Here is a 15,147-nt window from a genome sequence, read left to right on the forward strand (position 1 = left end):
ACCCTGTTGCAGGGTTAAAACATTTTGACCCTAACTTACTTCCATTTTTAAAAGCTAGTGAGAAGATTCATGCACCATATTCCTTTCATTACAAGAAGCTTATAGTTTAGAGAAAGGAAATGACAGGAATAGATATGCAATAAACTACACTTCTCCTGCTTGGTGTACGACTTGTAATCTAACTTTTATTTTAAGGATGCCCAAATAACTTCTGTAAACGTAGTATGAAGATGCCATTTCTGCCTAGTTCTGGTCATAACACAGTTCTCCAGATAGTTTTTTAGATAACCTTCTTCATTCCTGCCGCCAGCCAATATTCATGGTCTTTTTTAAACAACATTTCCCAAAGTTTTCTTCACTTCCTTTCCACTGCTACTTTTCAGATCGCAGTATAAACCCCAAACCACCTCAACAAAACCCAAGCTCTCAATCAATAAGCAGCTGTGAATGCTGCTTGCTCATTATCATCCTCACAGAGATTGGGAAGTGCCACTCACAGGGGAAACAGATTCTGGGCCTCATGATATGTCCAGAAGTATGGCAAGAAATTACACAGAAGAACAAGAAACAGATCTTAAAATACTAGATTACTCTTCTGGTAAATCTTCCAGCTAGGTTTTATTCATTATCCAAAAAGCTAACCAGGGAACCCAAAATGTGCACTGATACTTTCATGAAACACAACTCTCTTGGAAGTCTGGCAACACTCTACAAACATTTATGTTGTACCATACACTCTCAGAAGCATCTTTTTCCTTTAAAGGGAAAGATTACTAGGACTTTCTTATCTCTTAAGTGGCAAGTGCTTTCTGCCTCTACTAATTATAATTCTTTCAAGTCTGAAAAAAGCACAGAGAATATTATAAAGTGTAATACTTTACTTTTCTGAATCTGTACTGTTTCAGCAGTCTGATAAATTACCTACAAATGCATAAAACTTAAGCATCATTGTCCAATGCACTCAGAATGGTCCCAAATTCAATTACAAGTAAACCACATGAAAGACTTACTGTACAGTAAACAAATGGGTGAAAAACTGTAATTTATTGAAACTCATAACTCAAAAAATATAAGATGCTGTAGTGTACAATATGTTACACAAAGCACCCTAGGGTGCACATTCAAGTCAAGTAATAACTCCATCGCCCCCCAAACCCTGGTACCCTAGTACTTGTTCCATATACAATCATGCACATTTACTCTTCAGGAGGAAGCCCCCAGTATTCTGATGTATTAAATAGCACCAAAATCAGCATAGTCCATTGAAAAAAAATGGGGAGCTAAATTAAATTGGCCAATACTTTTGACAGATATTATACATTCATGGAATTAAACAGTCTAAACTAACCTAAACAGTGTGTACTGTAACAATTACTGTTCTAATTTGAAGTTCTCCCCATATAGCAGTAGTGGAGGCAATATGCTCTAAGCAAAACTACTTACGTACTTCCTACACAAAGCTCATCTCCCTTTTTCGTTGGAAATAAGTCTATGAGGGGTGTGGAAAACTTGGATCTTTCAAGAACAACTACTGGTCTTAAATAATGAAGCTGTTTTAAGGCAAGGTCTCCACAGTCCGTTAGTGCCTTGTCCAAGATAGCCCTCAAATTTTCTAAAGAAGGGGCAGATGACGATTCTGACAACAAGGGCTGGATTTCTGTTAGCTGCCCATGATTATTTTGGGTTATGATTACATTTTTGTCATTTACAAAGTTCTTTACTGGTGTATCCCCTTGGCCATCTCCCTCTTTTTGCAAGGTTTTATCTACTGACAACTGCTCAGGTGACTCCCATTCTACTACCTCATCAAAATCATCATCATCGTCGTCATCTTTTCCCTCACTTTCCTGAATAAATTTTAAAAATGAAGACTCAAATCCCATTGGTTTATATGTCTTTAAATCAAATGGTTTGGACACTGGAGGCTTCTGAAATTTGTCTTTTGTAGCACAAAGTACATTTCTTTTTGCATTTTGATTAACTGCACTATGTTGACATCCTTCTGGGTCTTTCTCTCTTGGTAACTCTATTTGTAAACTGGAGAAATAAGAGCTATTCTCTCTTTCACTATTTTCAGAAAAATCTTCAGTTTTACATGTAACCGTCTCCCTGATGTTATGCTCTTCAAAACAGGCGTTCTTTGAACTGTGGTTATATTTTAAAGTGCCTGAATACATAAAGGCACTGGCATCAAAACTCGCACTACTTGTTGGATATCTTTTTTGGTCTTCATTGCTTACATCTTGAGGATCACAGTCAGTATTTGGAACAAGAGGTTTTTCACTTTCTTGCACATAGTCAGGATTAGCTGATTTATCCTCTTTAACTTTTACACTTTTTTTATCCAAGTCTAAAGCTGTTTCAGAGCAGGACTGTTTTTCAATCATTATGCCACATTTAACACAAACAACAAGTTTCTGAATCCGTTGCTCTATATACATATTGGTCATCTGATGTGTGCGCTTATAGTGCCTCACTATACTGCTTTCCAATTTGACAACAGACAAACATCCCTGAACCATGCAAGGGTACTGGGTCTGGTTAGACTTCTCTTTGCACATTTGTAGGGCTTCCTCTTTTGTTTTGAAATTCATCAAATGCTTTTCTCTACTTCTGCTAATTCTTTTAGATTTTTCTTTTAACTGCTTCCCATTCTGCTTGCTCATGTCAAAACTGTCTTTCAAGTAACTTTGTTCATTTTTATCTTTACCTTGATTATCTTCCTCCTCTTTCTGATTTCCAAAAAGACTATCATAATATTCACTATGTCGGAAATACACATGTTGAGAGTAGTGACTGTAATTTGTGAAAATTCGATCACAGCCATTAAGGTCACAATGGATTTCAAAATCTTTGTTTAATTTTTCTTCATTGGCATGTTCTTCTATTAGGTGCTGTTTAAGCTTATTAAAGGTATAAAATACAGCAGGGCACTGGGCTTGGTTACAAGCAAATCTTGCAGATTCAGCTTCAGAAAGCAGTTTTTGATCCTCTAAGTGTTCATTGTGGAAGTCACTACAATGCTTAGCAAGAGCTTTAGAACATAAAAAACGCTTACCACACTCTTTGTATTTGCATGCAAATATTTTTTTACATTTGACAATTTCCCTTTTTGTTCTTGCTTTGTCTTTTTCTAAGCAGAGCTGTTCCTTATTATACTGGTGAACAGTTCTATAATGGCGAATCAAACCTTTCTGGTTGGTAAATGCAGAGTTGCAGCTTTTATGTATACAGTGAAATGGTTTGTGGTACTTATGCAATATATAACATAAGTTTCCTTTAGCAACTGTTCTTTTGCTTCCTCTTCCCTGTCTTGCTTCCAGTTCTTCTCTGTGACTGTCCAGAGAAGCCATGTTAGATGTTTTTCTTGTTACATTATTGTCTGTCTCTTCACTGGACTCCAAATCTGTCTCAGAACTACAGTCTTCCTTTTTAGGATGACACAGCTGTTCAGAGTGGTCTGAATGTTCAATGAATTCAATGTTGGTTGCACAGACAGGTGTTGGAACAATGCTATTTTTATGCATGTCTTCTGTACGTAAACCTACATGATCAATTTTTTCCTTAGAACATACTTTGTGAGCTACCCTCTCACAGCCAATTTGATGTTTGTTTCTATAGTGAATTCTAAGGTGTGTTTTTCTTGTAAATGATCTTTGGCAAATATGGCACTTAAATGGTGAGTACCGATGCTGGAACATATTTAACTGAAGAACCATTTCCTTTGAATAGTTATGCTTTTTAACATAATGCATTAAGAGAGCTTCTCTGGTCACAAACTCACACGTACATCCTTGACATTCACAGAAAAATGGTTTCGCTGCCAGCTGAGTAAGATACTGGCTGGGTAAATTATCTTGTTGCTCTTGAAGCTGAAATTTTGAGGTAGTTTCATCTACTAACTCAGGGCACTTGGCATCCCTAGATGAATAGGACTGTAAAGAGCCCAAAAGAGGCTTGTGTCTTGAAGAATTCTGAATGTTAGAATTTTTTAAGCTTAGATGTTTCAAGCCTAACATTAGTTCCAGCATGTTATCTTCAATATTTGATTCTTTAGAACTGTCATAGAAAGATGTTTCTGGGGAAGAAGGACAAGTTTCTTCCTTCAGGCAATTGCTTCCTTTAGCATCTATAGTACAATACAAGCTTTCTGGAGAGTCAGCATTTGTATCTGAATTATGACCTAACTCTGTACTAATGTCTGTAGGGGATTTACTGTCCTGAGTGTCACTCAACAGGTTGAGAAAGTCTTTAGTTTTCAACTCCATATTTTTTTTACCTTTGGAGTTATATGGATGGGCCCTGCGAAGGTTTTTTTGCATACTTCTGGAATTTTTGTGTGTGGAACAGCAGCCTTCAAAACCACAGGAAAGTTTTTTTTCATCAAAGCAAACTGCCACATTGGAACACTGTTGTTTCACATCTGCTGGATGGAAGACTCCTTCCTGGGACATGAGAAAACCTGGAACTGATTGATTGCGAGCCATTGTTTCAATCAGTAGAGGAGACACCTGGCCTTGGTTTACTGCAGCATCTGTGCTGTGGTCCCCACAATGAAGGCTGCAATTACTTTCACTGTCTAGATCTTCACTGTCAGAGAGTGCTTCTTCCTTAATCTGTGGAATTTCCTGAGAGCCTGAAGGATCCAAGTTATCATTCAGACTGGAATTTTCCGATTGTTCAAGCAGCTGAGACTCTGGAAGATAACTACATTTGTCTTTTGAAACTGACTCTTCAAGTTTTAGTGTTTGCTTCACTTCCCCATTTGACACTTCAATATTATGCACCGCAAGGTGATTCTGAAATTCAGTTTTTGAATAATAAAATTTTTTGCAACCAAAGAAGTTGCAGGTGTATGATGCATCTCTGAAGTGCTGTGCCTCGTGATGGTAAAGTTGCCCTAAGTCACTGAAAACAATATTACAGCCATTTAGCTCACATTTATAACGAAGATCATCATGTGTTTGTTTGTGATTGAGAAGCTCATTAACTGACCCAAATCTAGCATAACAATCCATTGACACACACATATATGGTTGAGGTCCACAGTGCACACGTTCATGCTCCCGCAAATGAAAGGATGTCATGAAATGTCGGCGGCAGAAAGCACACTTCTCTCTCCTGTTTTTCATATCTAAGTAGTGTTTTGCATTCTCATCATTGTTTTGATGTTCAGCTTTCAGATGTACACTTAAGTATTTAAACTGTTTAAATACTCTAGAACAATCTGTTCCGGGACATGGATAGATGTCTCTGTCTTGTAGCTGGCAATTTTCCAGTTGGCTAAATGTGACATATTCATGTGTGTCATTTTCAAAGTTTTCAGGCAGGTGTGGCTGATGTGACTTTTCCTGAAACACTGGGGGCGGGCTGCTGGAAGCTGTTGTCTTTTGTGGTGATCTTTCTTTTTTCAGTATTATCTTCTTTTTGGGTCTGTGTGTTCTACTAGGTGGCATTTTAACATGTTCCATTACATGTGGTACAAAAAATTCCTTTCTCTTGAACTTTTTTGTACACACTGGACATGTATAAACACCATCTTCCATATGCATCTTAGAATGATGCAGTATTCTAGCCTCTATACACTCCCTTTTGCAGAGCACACAAAAAAATTTGTACTGAAGCCATCTCTGGTATCTTTCTGAAGAACCAATTGGTTTTTTTACTCTTGCTTTTTCTTTAGGGTGGTTCATTGTGTCTTTTCCATCATAATATTTATGTTCTTTTGTCTCATCATAGTCACTAAAGAAAGTTTCTAACATGTCAGTTTCATTGATTGACATATTACAACTTGCATCGTCCTCGGAATCAGAAGCTACTTTCCCTAACAGTTTAAGGCAATGTCGCTTTAAAGTCTTCCAGTCCCAAAATTCAGGATCAAATGGCCAATATGCTTTTAAAGCTAACAGCAGCTCGCAACGGAGTGAATTTGGAACCAGTGCATTTTCTTCATCAAATTTTTGATCTGGTTGCATATAAAGCTCTTCCAACACATTAAATCCACTCAAAGTTGGCTCAAGTAAAAATTCTGTGAGCTGACAAGCTCTTCTAACTTCAAGGTCTTCTGGTAAAAGGCATGCAATTGTTTTACATACTGATGTCTTCATTTCATCACTTCCGTTTGATCTGATCTGAAGGGCTCTCACACATAACAAAACAGACACAGCAAGTCCTGCTTCTTCTGCCTGTTTAAAACAAACAAACAAACAAACAAAAACCAAACAAAAAACAGCCACAAAACAAATGTTACTTTTCTTTGATAACCACATTCTCTCTAGAACTGTTCTAGGAAAAAAACATGCAATGAGAGCATCTGATAGACTACAGCCCATTCAGAATGTATTCAGGCTTCTGAGTGCTAAGTGCCCGAGTCACTGAGCATAATCTAAAAAGTTGTAGTTTATTTTATGTGAGGAACCTCTTCTACTTTTCAAGCGAGGGCATCCACTTCACATTTAGTGCACTCTGTGGAGGAGTCACACAAACTAGTTTGGGCATTAGATATTGCAAAACATCTTTCTAACTCCTCTCTCTCTTCATTGAGTGACTCTCAATCATAAATAAGTCAGATGTCTAAAACAGAATGGTGTAAATCTTCCATATACACTCCTCCAGCAGCATCCACACAGGACATTAATTCAGAACATGTGGTACTGTGTAATAAGGAAATTAATGTAAATTCACACCCTGAAACAAAATAATCTTCAACAGCATAAGCAGTACAGTAGCAGAAATGATTCCTGATGAACATAACTGTCATTTCACTTTCAAACATTTTCTGAGGAGTCTATGCAACTTTGAGGTGCTGCTCAATAGTGTCAGGAAGATACCTACAAATATTACTCACATGCTGATTTTAAAAAATAATATATTCCAAATTCTACATGGACAAAATTGAAAGTTAACTTGTTCCAGAAACATACTTTCCAGCATAAAGAATCTGAATGCATGAAGTAACTATTTAGTCATTATTAGTAAAGATAAGTAACAGTTAAGATATTTATGAATAGTGCAGAGAGATGATACATGGCTAACACAATCAAATCCACACCAGCTCAGATGGTAAAAATCCAAAAGAACTAAAAACAGGTTAAAAGAATTAGCGAGCTCTTACACTCACTGTGCACTGCCTATTGGAAGTCATGCAATTTGCTAGAGACCAATAAAAAAGCTATTTCACCAGGAGAAGAAATTTTAATATGTTTTAGCAGGAAACACAGAAAGAACTGGTACATAGCTAACAATGTATTATGCTTTATATATAAAGTGCACATTAGCACATGTTTTAAAAGTAGAAACAGGCCAACTTTAGAGAAACTAGGAGCAAACATTACTCTGTGCAATCACTACTGGAATTCATCTTTGCCAAATCAGAGTTCTGGACTCTCCTCTATGATCTGTCAAAAGGACAATCATGTAACCTTTCTGATCTCTACTTTGACTCTAAAACAGGGCTCTGATACTTGCTCTTCTCTTATCAAATCACACTTGATAACTCACTTGGTTCACAGGATTAACTCTGGTCAGTGAAAGAGAGTCCCAGACAAACAAACCTGAAGCTGTAGAGAAATGTAATTGAAAAAAGGAACCTTGTCTGTTTTATCCATAATCCATTTGATGCCTTAACTCTTAATTAACTCATATCCATATAAGAATGCAAACAGATGGGCAAATTTGGGAGGGTACTGTTAATTGAAACATTCATAAAACTGAAGTTCATGTGGCAAATTCTACTCTACATGTGCAAAACTATGCTGTTCTTCAGGAAGAAATGTCTGAACTCTTTTGGAAGTGGTGACATTCCTAAGGGAAAATCCCATATCTAATTTAAGGTCCATGATCCATGTAATACTGTTACTGAAACAGTTAAAATCCTTACTTTTCCTCCATTGAAGCGTGCCTGATTCACTTTCATTCATAACTGCCCTCCACAAACCTACTCTCATATAGTGACAAGACACAGGAAATTTCAGTCTAACCAATTCCAAGAGTCAGAATAGCCATCAAAGGAAGACAAAAAAATCCTATTGAGCAACTATCCAGATTAACCATAGCTATCCCTTCTGCTCTGCTTAAGAACAGCATGCTATATTTGCCTCCTGGGTAGGTGGATCAGTTAAAGTCTTTCCATTATGCCTCAAACAGAGATTATGAGTTTATAAAAATTGCTGTTAGGCATCTCTTGAACCTTTCTGTAACTTTCTAAAGATAAGCATCAGAATAGAAGGTAGGATTCCACATGTGACTGTATCACACATTTTGAAGAAAACCCATTTTCTCAGAATACAAAAATACGAGACATTTCAGCCAAGTCACCATCTCTTAGAGACGCTGCAGAAGATTTTTGCTGTGCCTCACTTCTAAACAGGCATCAGATCAAAACACAGCTATGCTTTGTTTGCAAAATACTATCATAGTGTATTTTCAGACTAACAAACAAACCATTCCACACTGATTGAAGGTAACTTCAATGTGTCAAGCTGACACAAAACTACAATGGCAGGCATTTTTCAGAAATTTTTATTAGTAAGTTATTAGGCACTTAATCAGAAAGTATGAATAATGAAATAAGCTATATTTCATATCAGTTCAGTAGAATTATTAAGAAAATAATAAATTCATGTAAACAGTTCTGGCTGCATCCAAGGACTCTGGACTGCAGCTTACTTACTTCAGATTGTATGACTCTTATCAAGAAAAATAAATGCTGTAGTGTCTTGGCAATGATGCCAAACTGACGACATCTCTCCAAAAAGGAATCTAAGGAAGGATCTATTCTTCTCTGCAGTTTACTCCAGAAAAGTGTCAGTTCCCTGCAAAGAGTTGAAAGCAAAATGTAAGAACATTACAGATACACAGAATTTGTCCAGTCTACACAGTTTAGTTCAGAGTTGATGCCACAACAATTTGTTATTAAAAACCAGCACACACTTCAATCAGGTCTCCATCTCTGAAAGATGCTGAAGAGAACTTTCACTTTACCTTACTCCTAAACAAGCATCACATCAAAACACAGTATATCTCCTGTTATCTAATGGGGAAAAACACTGGCAATGGGATTCATCTCACTTAATGCAGGCATCTATAGCTGCACAGACTTCCTTTCTAGACAAGAACCACCCCTTGCCACGCTTGCAGAGCCTTAACTTTTCACGTAGAAATTTAAAATAGGCAAGATGAATCATAATGTAAAGTAGCCACTGCCCTCCCACTAGGCAAGTAGCTTAGATGTTGACACCTGCATTCAAATGATGTAACTGTCACTCAGTGCTTTAAAAGATACCTCTAACAGAACACGTTTTGTAAAGTGTTACATAAGGGATACATAAGCTGAGGGCTTTGTCTACTGTCTTTGAACAGTTATGTGCTTTACTGTTCGTAGCATTTGAGCACAGAGCTGTTCTGTTAAGCAATTTATTATAACCAAAGCAACACAGCCATTGAATGATGCAATCTGTCACTTTGTGTTGCTTTGCCATCTCAGTGAGTGCCACAGAAATGGAAAAACACCAGTGATAGGATCTGTGTCTTTTACATCACTTGAAAAGTTTTTATGTTCCTTTAGTAGAGCAAATGTCACCTTTGCTAATTTAACCACTCTGTGCATCAAATTATACATATAAGTTTCTAGAAGCAAGGTCAGTTGTAGCCTCTAGAACCAAAAAACCAAGAAAACACACCTAGGCAAACTTTACACTGAATATTGGCAAGGTTCTTCCTTTGAATTATTGCAATCCTACTCTTGAACCCTAAGCCAAGTGAAAGGGAATGAGGCCTTGTTAAGGATTTGACATGGGATACATTTATTGCACAAAAATGGACAATATTTACTGGTAACAGTTTTGGTTTTTTTGTTTGTTTATGTTTTTGTCTTCTTTGTTTTTTATCTTTAAAGGCCTAGAAATGCAGTTAACAGCCTTTCATAGTCAGGAAGAGACAGCTGAGAAGCTAGATAGGTCTACAAGAAACTAACATACAAGCAGTACAATTCAAGTTGTTTTAATTTTAAATCCTAAAACAGAACTAGAGAGGAAAAAAAGGTATACACCCAGAATATTAGCAACTTTTTCTACTGCCCTTTTAGCCCCAAGAAGCTGACAAAATTAAAATTTAATTGAACATCAGGATGACTAACATGGAAGAATTGTATGAAGGGAAGCTTATGCAAGGAAGGCATAAATATATACACATATATAGAAGCATTACAAAAAAATTTAACTCGGGATTACCACAACAGAAACAAAACAAACTTGAAAAATAGCTTATCAAGACATCAGTCATTTTGTATATCTATTCAGTACATTTACACAGTTGGGAGTTGGAAGAATAGTGAGAGAAGGGCTTCACTCTGGATAATCCCTTATTCCTAAGAGTTTTTGGGAGACCAAAAAGTTTTCAGTGTTTGCCCTGTTCTCTTTCTCATCCCGTCCCTTCTTTCTGCAAAGCTGAAGTATGCTGTTGGAAGGGGTCCTCAAGGATGGTGATGTGTAAGTGTTCCTCAAATAATCTTCATATATATAAAAAGGCAAGAAAGGACAACTCTCAGTATTTGGGCAATTTTCCATTTCAGAAGTGATGTGAGGCAGTGCAGAGAACAGAAAGAACTCCAGACAGACAGATATCTAGTAATACTTAGGAAAAAAACCCCTCTTACTACCATATCAGACCAGAGAGAAGTTTTTTTAATTTGTTCTTAGCTACAGTTCATACTTAATGCCACTTGTGTAATGCTAATGATTACATTATCTTATGGACTGATGAACTGCCTGACTCCTTGGAGACTAAGGCAATCAGCTAGCTCAGAACTACTGCCCACAGCAGCACTACTTCTTAGATAAAGTTCCAAACACAGCAGATAAAAGTAGCATTACACGTTTTTTTATGATTATCAGCAACAATCATTGCAAAATCTTCCAATTTTGATGAAGAATAACATATACAAAACTAATTTTGCTTTCATCTTCAGCTGTGAAATGAAGTGTCACACCAACAGCACTAATTCACATACATTTATGGTTTACTAATCTCTTGGAGGTACAGACTTGAGGCTACAGGATGAGCTGAGCTAAGCTAATCAAATAGCTTAACCTCTCTAATATGCAAGAATAATAATTAGAGGTTTGTGCTGGGTTAGAGAGTTAGCACTGTGGCATCAGGCAGATGCTAGAGCAGTGAAGACAGGAGGGAAGGGAGGTTGTTTTCCCTTTCTAGACTGAGAATGATGTTACAGCTTAACAGATTTAACAGCTTAAAACTTCCAGAAGCACCAGTGTTGCACTTCTTTGCTGGAACTTGCCTGACCACATGGTAAAACTAATCAAGCATTAACGTGTAGAAAGCTATACACAGTTTTGGCTGGGTTAGATTAATGTGCTCGCTACAGGTCAGATGGGCCCAGAGCCAGAACAACAGACGAGGCAGACTTGTGCAGCTAGCACAATATGACAGGAACTTATCTTCCACTCTGTGGTAGCAGCAAACTGTTAGGACTAGCTCAAGTATCATGGCACCAAAGCTCCATCTTCATCCACTATGTAAGACACTCATCCACACTAATAAGAATCTCAAAAGCATCCTCACTTTCATGTGCTGTTCACAACTGACGACTGGTCTTTTCCTCTGTCTAAACCAGAACACTTTCAATCTGGATCACTTATGCTGGTTCACTTTGACACTGCATAAAGCAAGATACAGAGCAGAATAATGGGAATGGGTGGCTGGCAGCAAGCAGGATAGCACTGGACAACACTGCTTGCTTACAGCGTCTGTTAAAGGGTAGTCAGGGGCTAGCAGAAAATGTTTCATCAATATACTGCTACTCTAAAAATCAAGAAGGACGTGATCCAGAAAATCCTGCAGGAAACAGTTTTATTTAAGGATCCTACGGGTGAGTGGAACATTTCCAAGTACATATGCTAGGGCTTGTCTGTTGCACCGAATCTGTAACAGCACAAAGAAAAGCTGACCTGCAAACAACACTGTACCAGGGGGTCTCTGTTCTTCTTATTCCCTGCTCTCCTCTCAAAGATTTTCAGTAAATGTTTTAGTCACCACTCAGTTCTGGTCTATCAAATTGCATAATGTATCAGAAGTACACTATGAAAACTGATTAAAGCTTAAATCATTTATTGACTTGAAACACCGTTATGCAGGCTTATGATTAAATACACACAACAAAAAGCTACATTTTATTATTAACAATCAAAATGCAAAAGGTGTCAATGACATTGCTAGAAAAACTATAAGTAGAGTCCAAATCATCAGTAGATCAAGCATCACACAGTAAAATAACCTCTCAACTACAGTTCTGTCTTTTTGAACCAGACAGGACCTTCTTTGAAGTGAATTAAGCAATTGCTGCCCCTTAAAACCAGCAGCTGGTCACAGAAAGGATTATGTGTCCGTTTATGTATTTGATTTAACTAAGTATTTTAAGTGTATATTTATGCTGTACTTAAGCCTATATAATGGCTAGCAAGCAACCTCTAGCATGTGATTCCTCCACATTAGTTTTAGCTGTAGGATAAGGTTAAATATGCATATTACAGCAAGTCCATCTTAACATTTCCTGTCCTTCCAGTCAGCTCTGACATTTGTCATGCTTTCAAACTGACCTCAATTTACTAATGCAGAGAAAGCAACATTACCTTATGCCTTTTCTAGGGTACTGATTCAAATCAGCTCTGCAATGATTTCAGTGATCACCACAGTTTGTATGGGGCAGAAGCCTCCTCATTTTTGTGAGCCATAATATCTACTACATCTGTAATGTGTAATCTCACGCCTCATCAGTTAAGCTGGCTGATTTGACAAAAGTAATCCTCCAAATCAAAAGTTTTATATCATATCAACCACTTGAATTCATCTGCCTTGTGGCTAAACAATGACTAGATCTGCGTCTGCCACAAGGAAAGTCAGTGGAGGTCAATAAAAAAGGCCACTCCATCAAACAGCAGTTCACCATTAGACCAGCAAGGCATCCTTATTTTCAAGCAACAGTACTTTTTAAACAGACTTAGAGGTACAGCCTCAAAGTGAGAAAGTAATCTGATGGTCAAGAAGTATTACACCAGTTTCACAAGACAGGAGTTCATCAGAAAGTGAACTTCTTCAGTCTGGGCTCCAGCATCCTGGAAGCTTTGCTCTTCAGTGGGTCCAGACTGCATCAGTTGTGTGGAATTCTGTTGTACAAGGAGTGCTATGTACGGTACTAGAATTTGAATTTATATATCTATACAATTTCAGGGTTAGACAGAAGACTTAATTCTCCTGTCTTGTCCCTGGGGGAAGGCAGCTGGAAATTGAGGAGTTTATCCAGACAGCAGCAGAGGGGGCAACTGTGGCATGCATGGACATAGCAGCACAGTTTGAGCCAGCACCTTTCATTTGAACGACCACTAACAACAGTGTGGACATAATGACATGACTTCAGCATGAGTGACACAAACCTGCTAACACCTTCTCTAAGTAGGAACATACTTGTGTTCTAGACTGTGCTAACATTTGTATCTTCAAGCCTTCACTGCTTGTCACCTAGGCTAGCCAATTTTAAAGCTGATGTGGAAGTACCTACTCGTGTTACAGCTACACCATGTTTTGTGTAGACTTATCATTAAGCAGGCCCCATCATGGGCCAGACTAGGATGAAGATGAGAAATCTACAGCTCTAACTGGTATCTCCAGACTCAGTCAGGAAAAAATGTAGATTGGAGTTACAGGACCTGAAAGTTTCATTCAAATTCTAATTTGTTGCAGTTCAGACTTCATACTGCAAGCGAAAAATCTACCCACAATTGTTGTCAGAAAAAAGAGATGTTATTCTGTAACAATAAATGCTACATCAGTGAAGTCTGTTCTCCAGTCCCAATAGTTTTAAAGTCTCAGCTACACATAAAGTCCAACTCTCTTTGTTTTCACCCTAGGGATACAGCTTTTAGAACTGCTTAACAAGTCTCCTTGGACAACAGCAAATAATTTAGTTCACCCTGAAAGAATGTTAGTTGTTGGGTTTTGTTTGGTTGGTTAGTTGGTTTTGGTTTGTTCTTTAAAAAGAGGCCACGGGATGGACTTCAGCCTTGTATGTCTTTGGACATGGGTCTAATGACACATTTTGGTAGTGAAAAACAGTCAGCCTCTAGAACTTCCAAGTGTGGTGGACTCTCCCCTTTGACTCTTCCACAAGTTCATTTCTCTCTACAAGGTATGCTTTTGCTCAAAAAGACGTTTCTGGCCTGAAACAGAAGCAATATGTAAATACTTCTGGCCTTTTTGTACAGATGATTGGACCAGGCTAATCATCCTGCTGACACTTAAGTGCTATGAAAACTTTTCTTAATGGCATTTTTAATTTTATGTGGAGTGAGTAAATGAACAACGCCACAGCTGACCAAATCCAAATTCCCAAGATATACTTGAGATGTCTGGTAATGTAAAACTTTATCCAGACCAGTGTTTAAACAGGAGAAAACTACACATTTAGCCATGCCTTGAAAGCCAAAATTACAAACTCATTTTGTAAGGGGCAGAAAACAGTTTCCCTGCTTTGGCTCTAACAGTTTGCCACTGCTGAAACAGAGATGCAAGAAGTTTTGTATCTCCAGCCAGTTAAGACGGCAGACAAGTTTTATAGTCACAATTTGGCCAAGATCTAGTAATGCAATTCTCAGAGTTATAGAAATTACAAAAACATAAAAAGGCTCTCAGAGGGTGGTGGTGAAGTTAAAGGGTGCTGCCTTTGCACATTCCTACTACTTGCATCTCTGTGGAAGAAGTGAAAAAAGGCAAACTCTCAGGGGTCTAAGTATTCTAGAGGGAAGAACTGAATTACAACATACTTTGTGGAACCACAAAGCTTAGGGGTTTAATATCAACCCAGACAGCACTGATCCAGCACTACTTACAGAGCTACCATATTGCTGAAGCATTACTGTTAATGCCAACAATGTAAGTGCTGTTTTGTTTTTAAATGACTTAAACATTACTTTTGTCTAACTGCTTTATTACTGTAGCAAGATGAGGCCTTTTTCATTTTGTCACAAGTTATCTAGAAGGTACTTCAGTCTGATGTACTTCTCAAGTTAAAGATATATCCACATTCTGTACATATTTTTGTACAATATTAGCTCAATCCTCTTGCACTGAAGCCAG

At 37.7% G+C, this 15,147-nt stretch overlaps 1 protein-coding gene across 5 annotated transcripts in view; it reads right to left on the bottom strand.

Moving 5' to 3' along the window:
* Positions 1 to 1,027: 1,027 nt before the first annotated feature.
* Positions 1,028 to 15,147, bottom strand: part of RLF (RLF zinc finger) — a 50,575-nt gene continuing 36,455 nt past the window's right edge. For 3 of the 5 annotated variants that reach the window (XM_075047765.1, XM_075047767.1, XM_075047768.1), the window contains 2 exons: positions 8,672 to 8,813; positions 1,028 to 6,185 (listed from right to left, as the gene is read on the bottom strand). In XM_075047765.1, the coding sequence (XP_074903866.1) occupies positions 1,440 to 6,185; positions 8,672 to 8,813 (4,888 nt within the window). In that variant the 3' untranslated portion in view covers positions 1,028 to 1,439. The other 2 variants (XM_075047769.1, XM_075047770.1) reach the window with 2 other exon arrangements.

This window comes from Buteo buteo, chromosome 16 (genome assembly GCF_964188355.1).
Source record: "Buteo buteo chromosome 16, bButBut1.hap1.1, whole genome shotgun sequence".
NCBI lineage: Eukaryota > Metazoa > Chordata > Aves > Accipitriformes > Accipitridae > Buteo > Buteo buteo.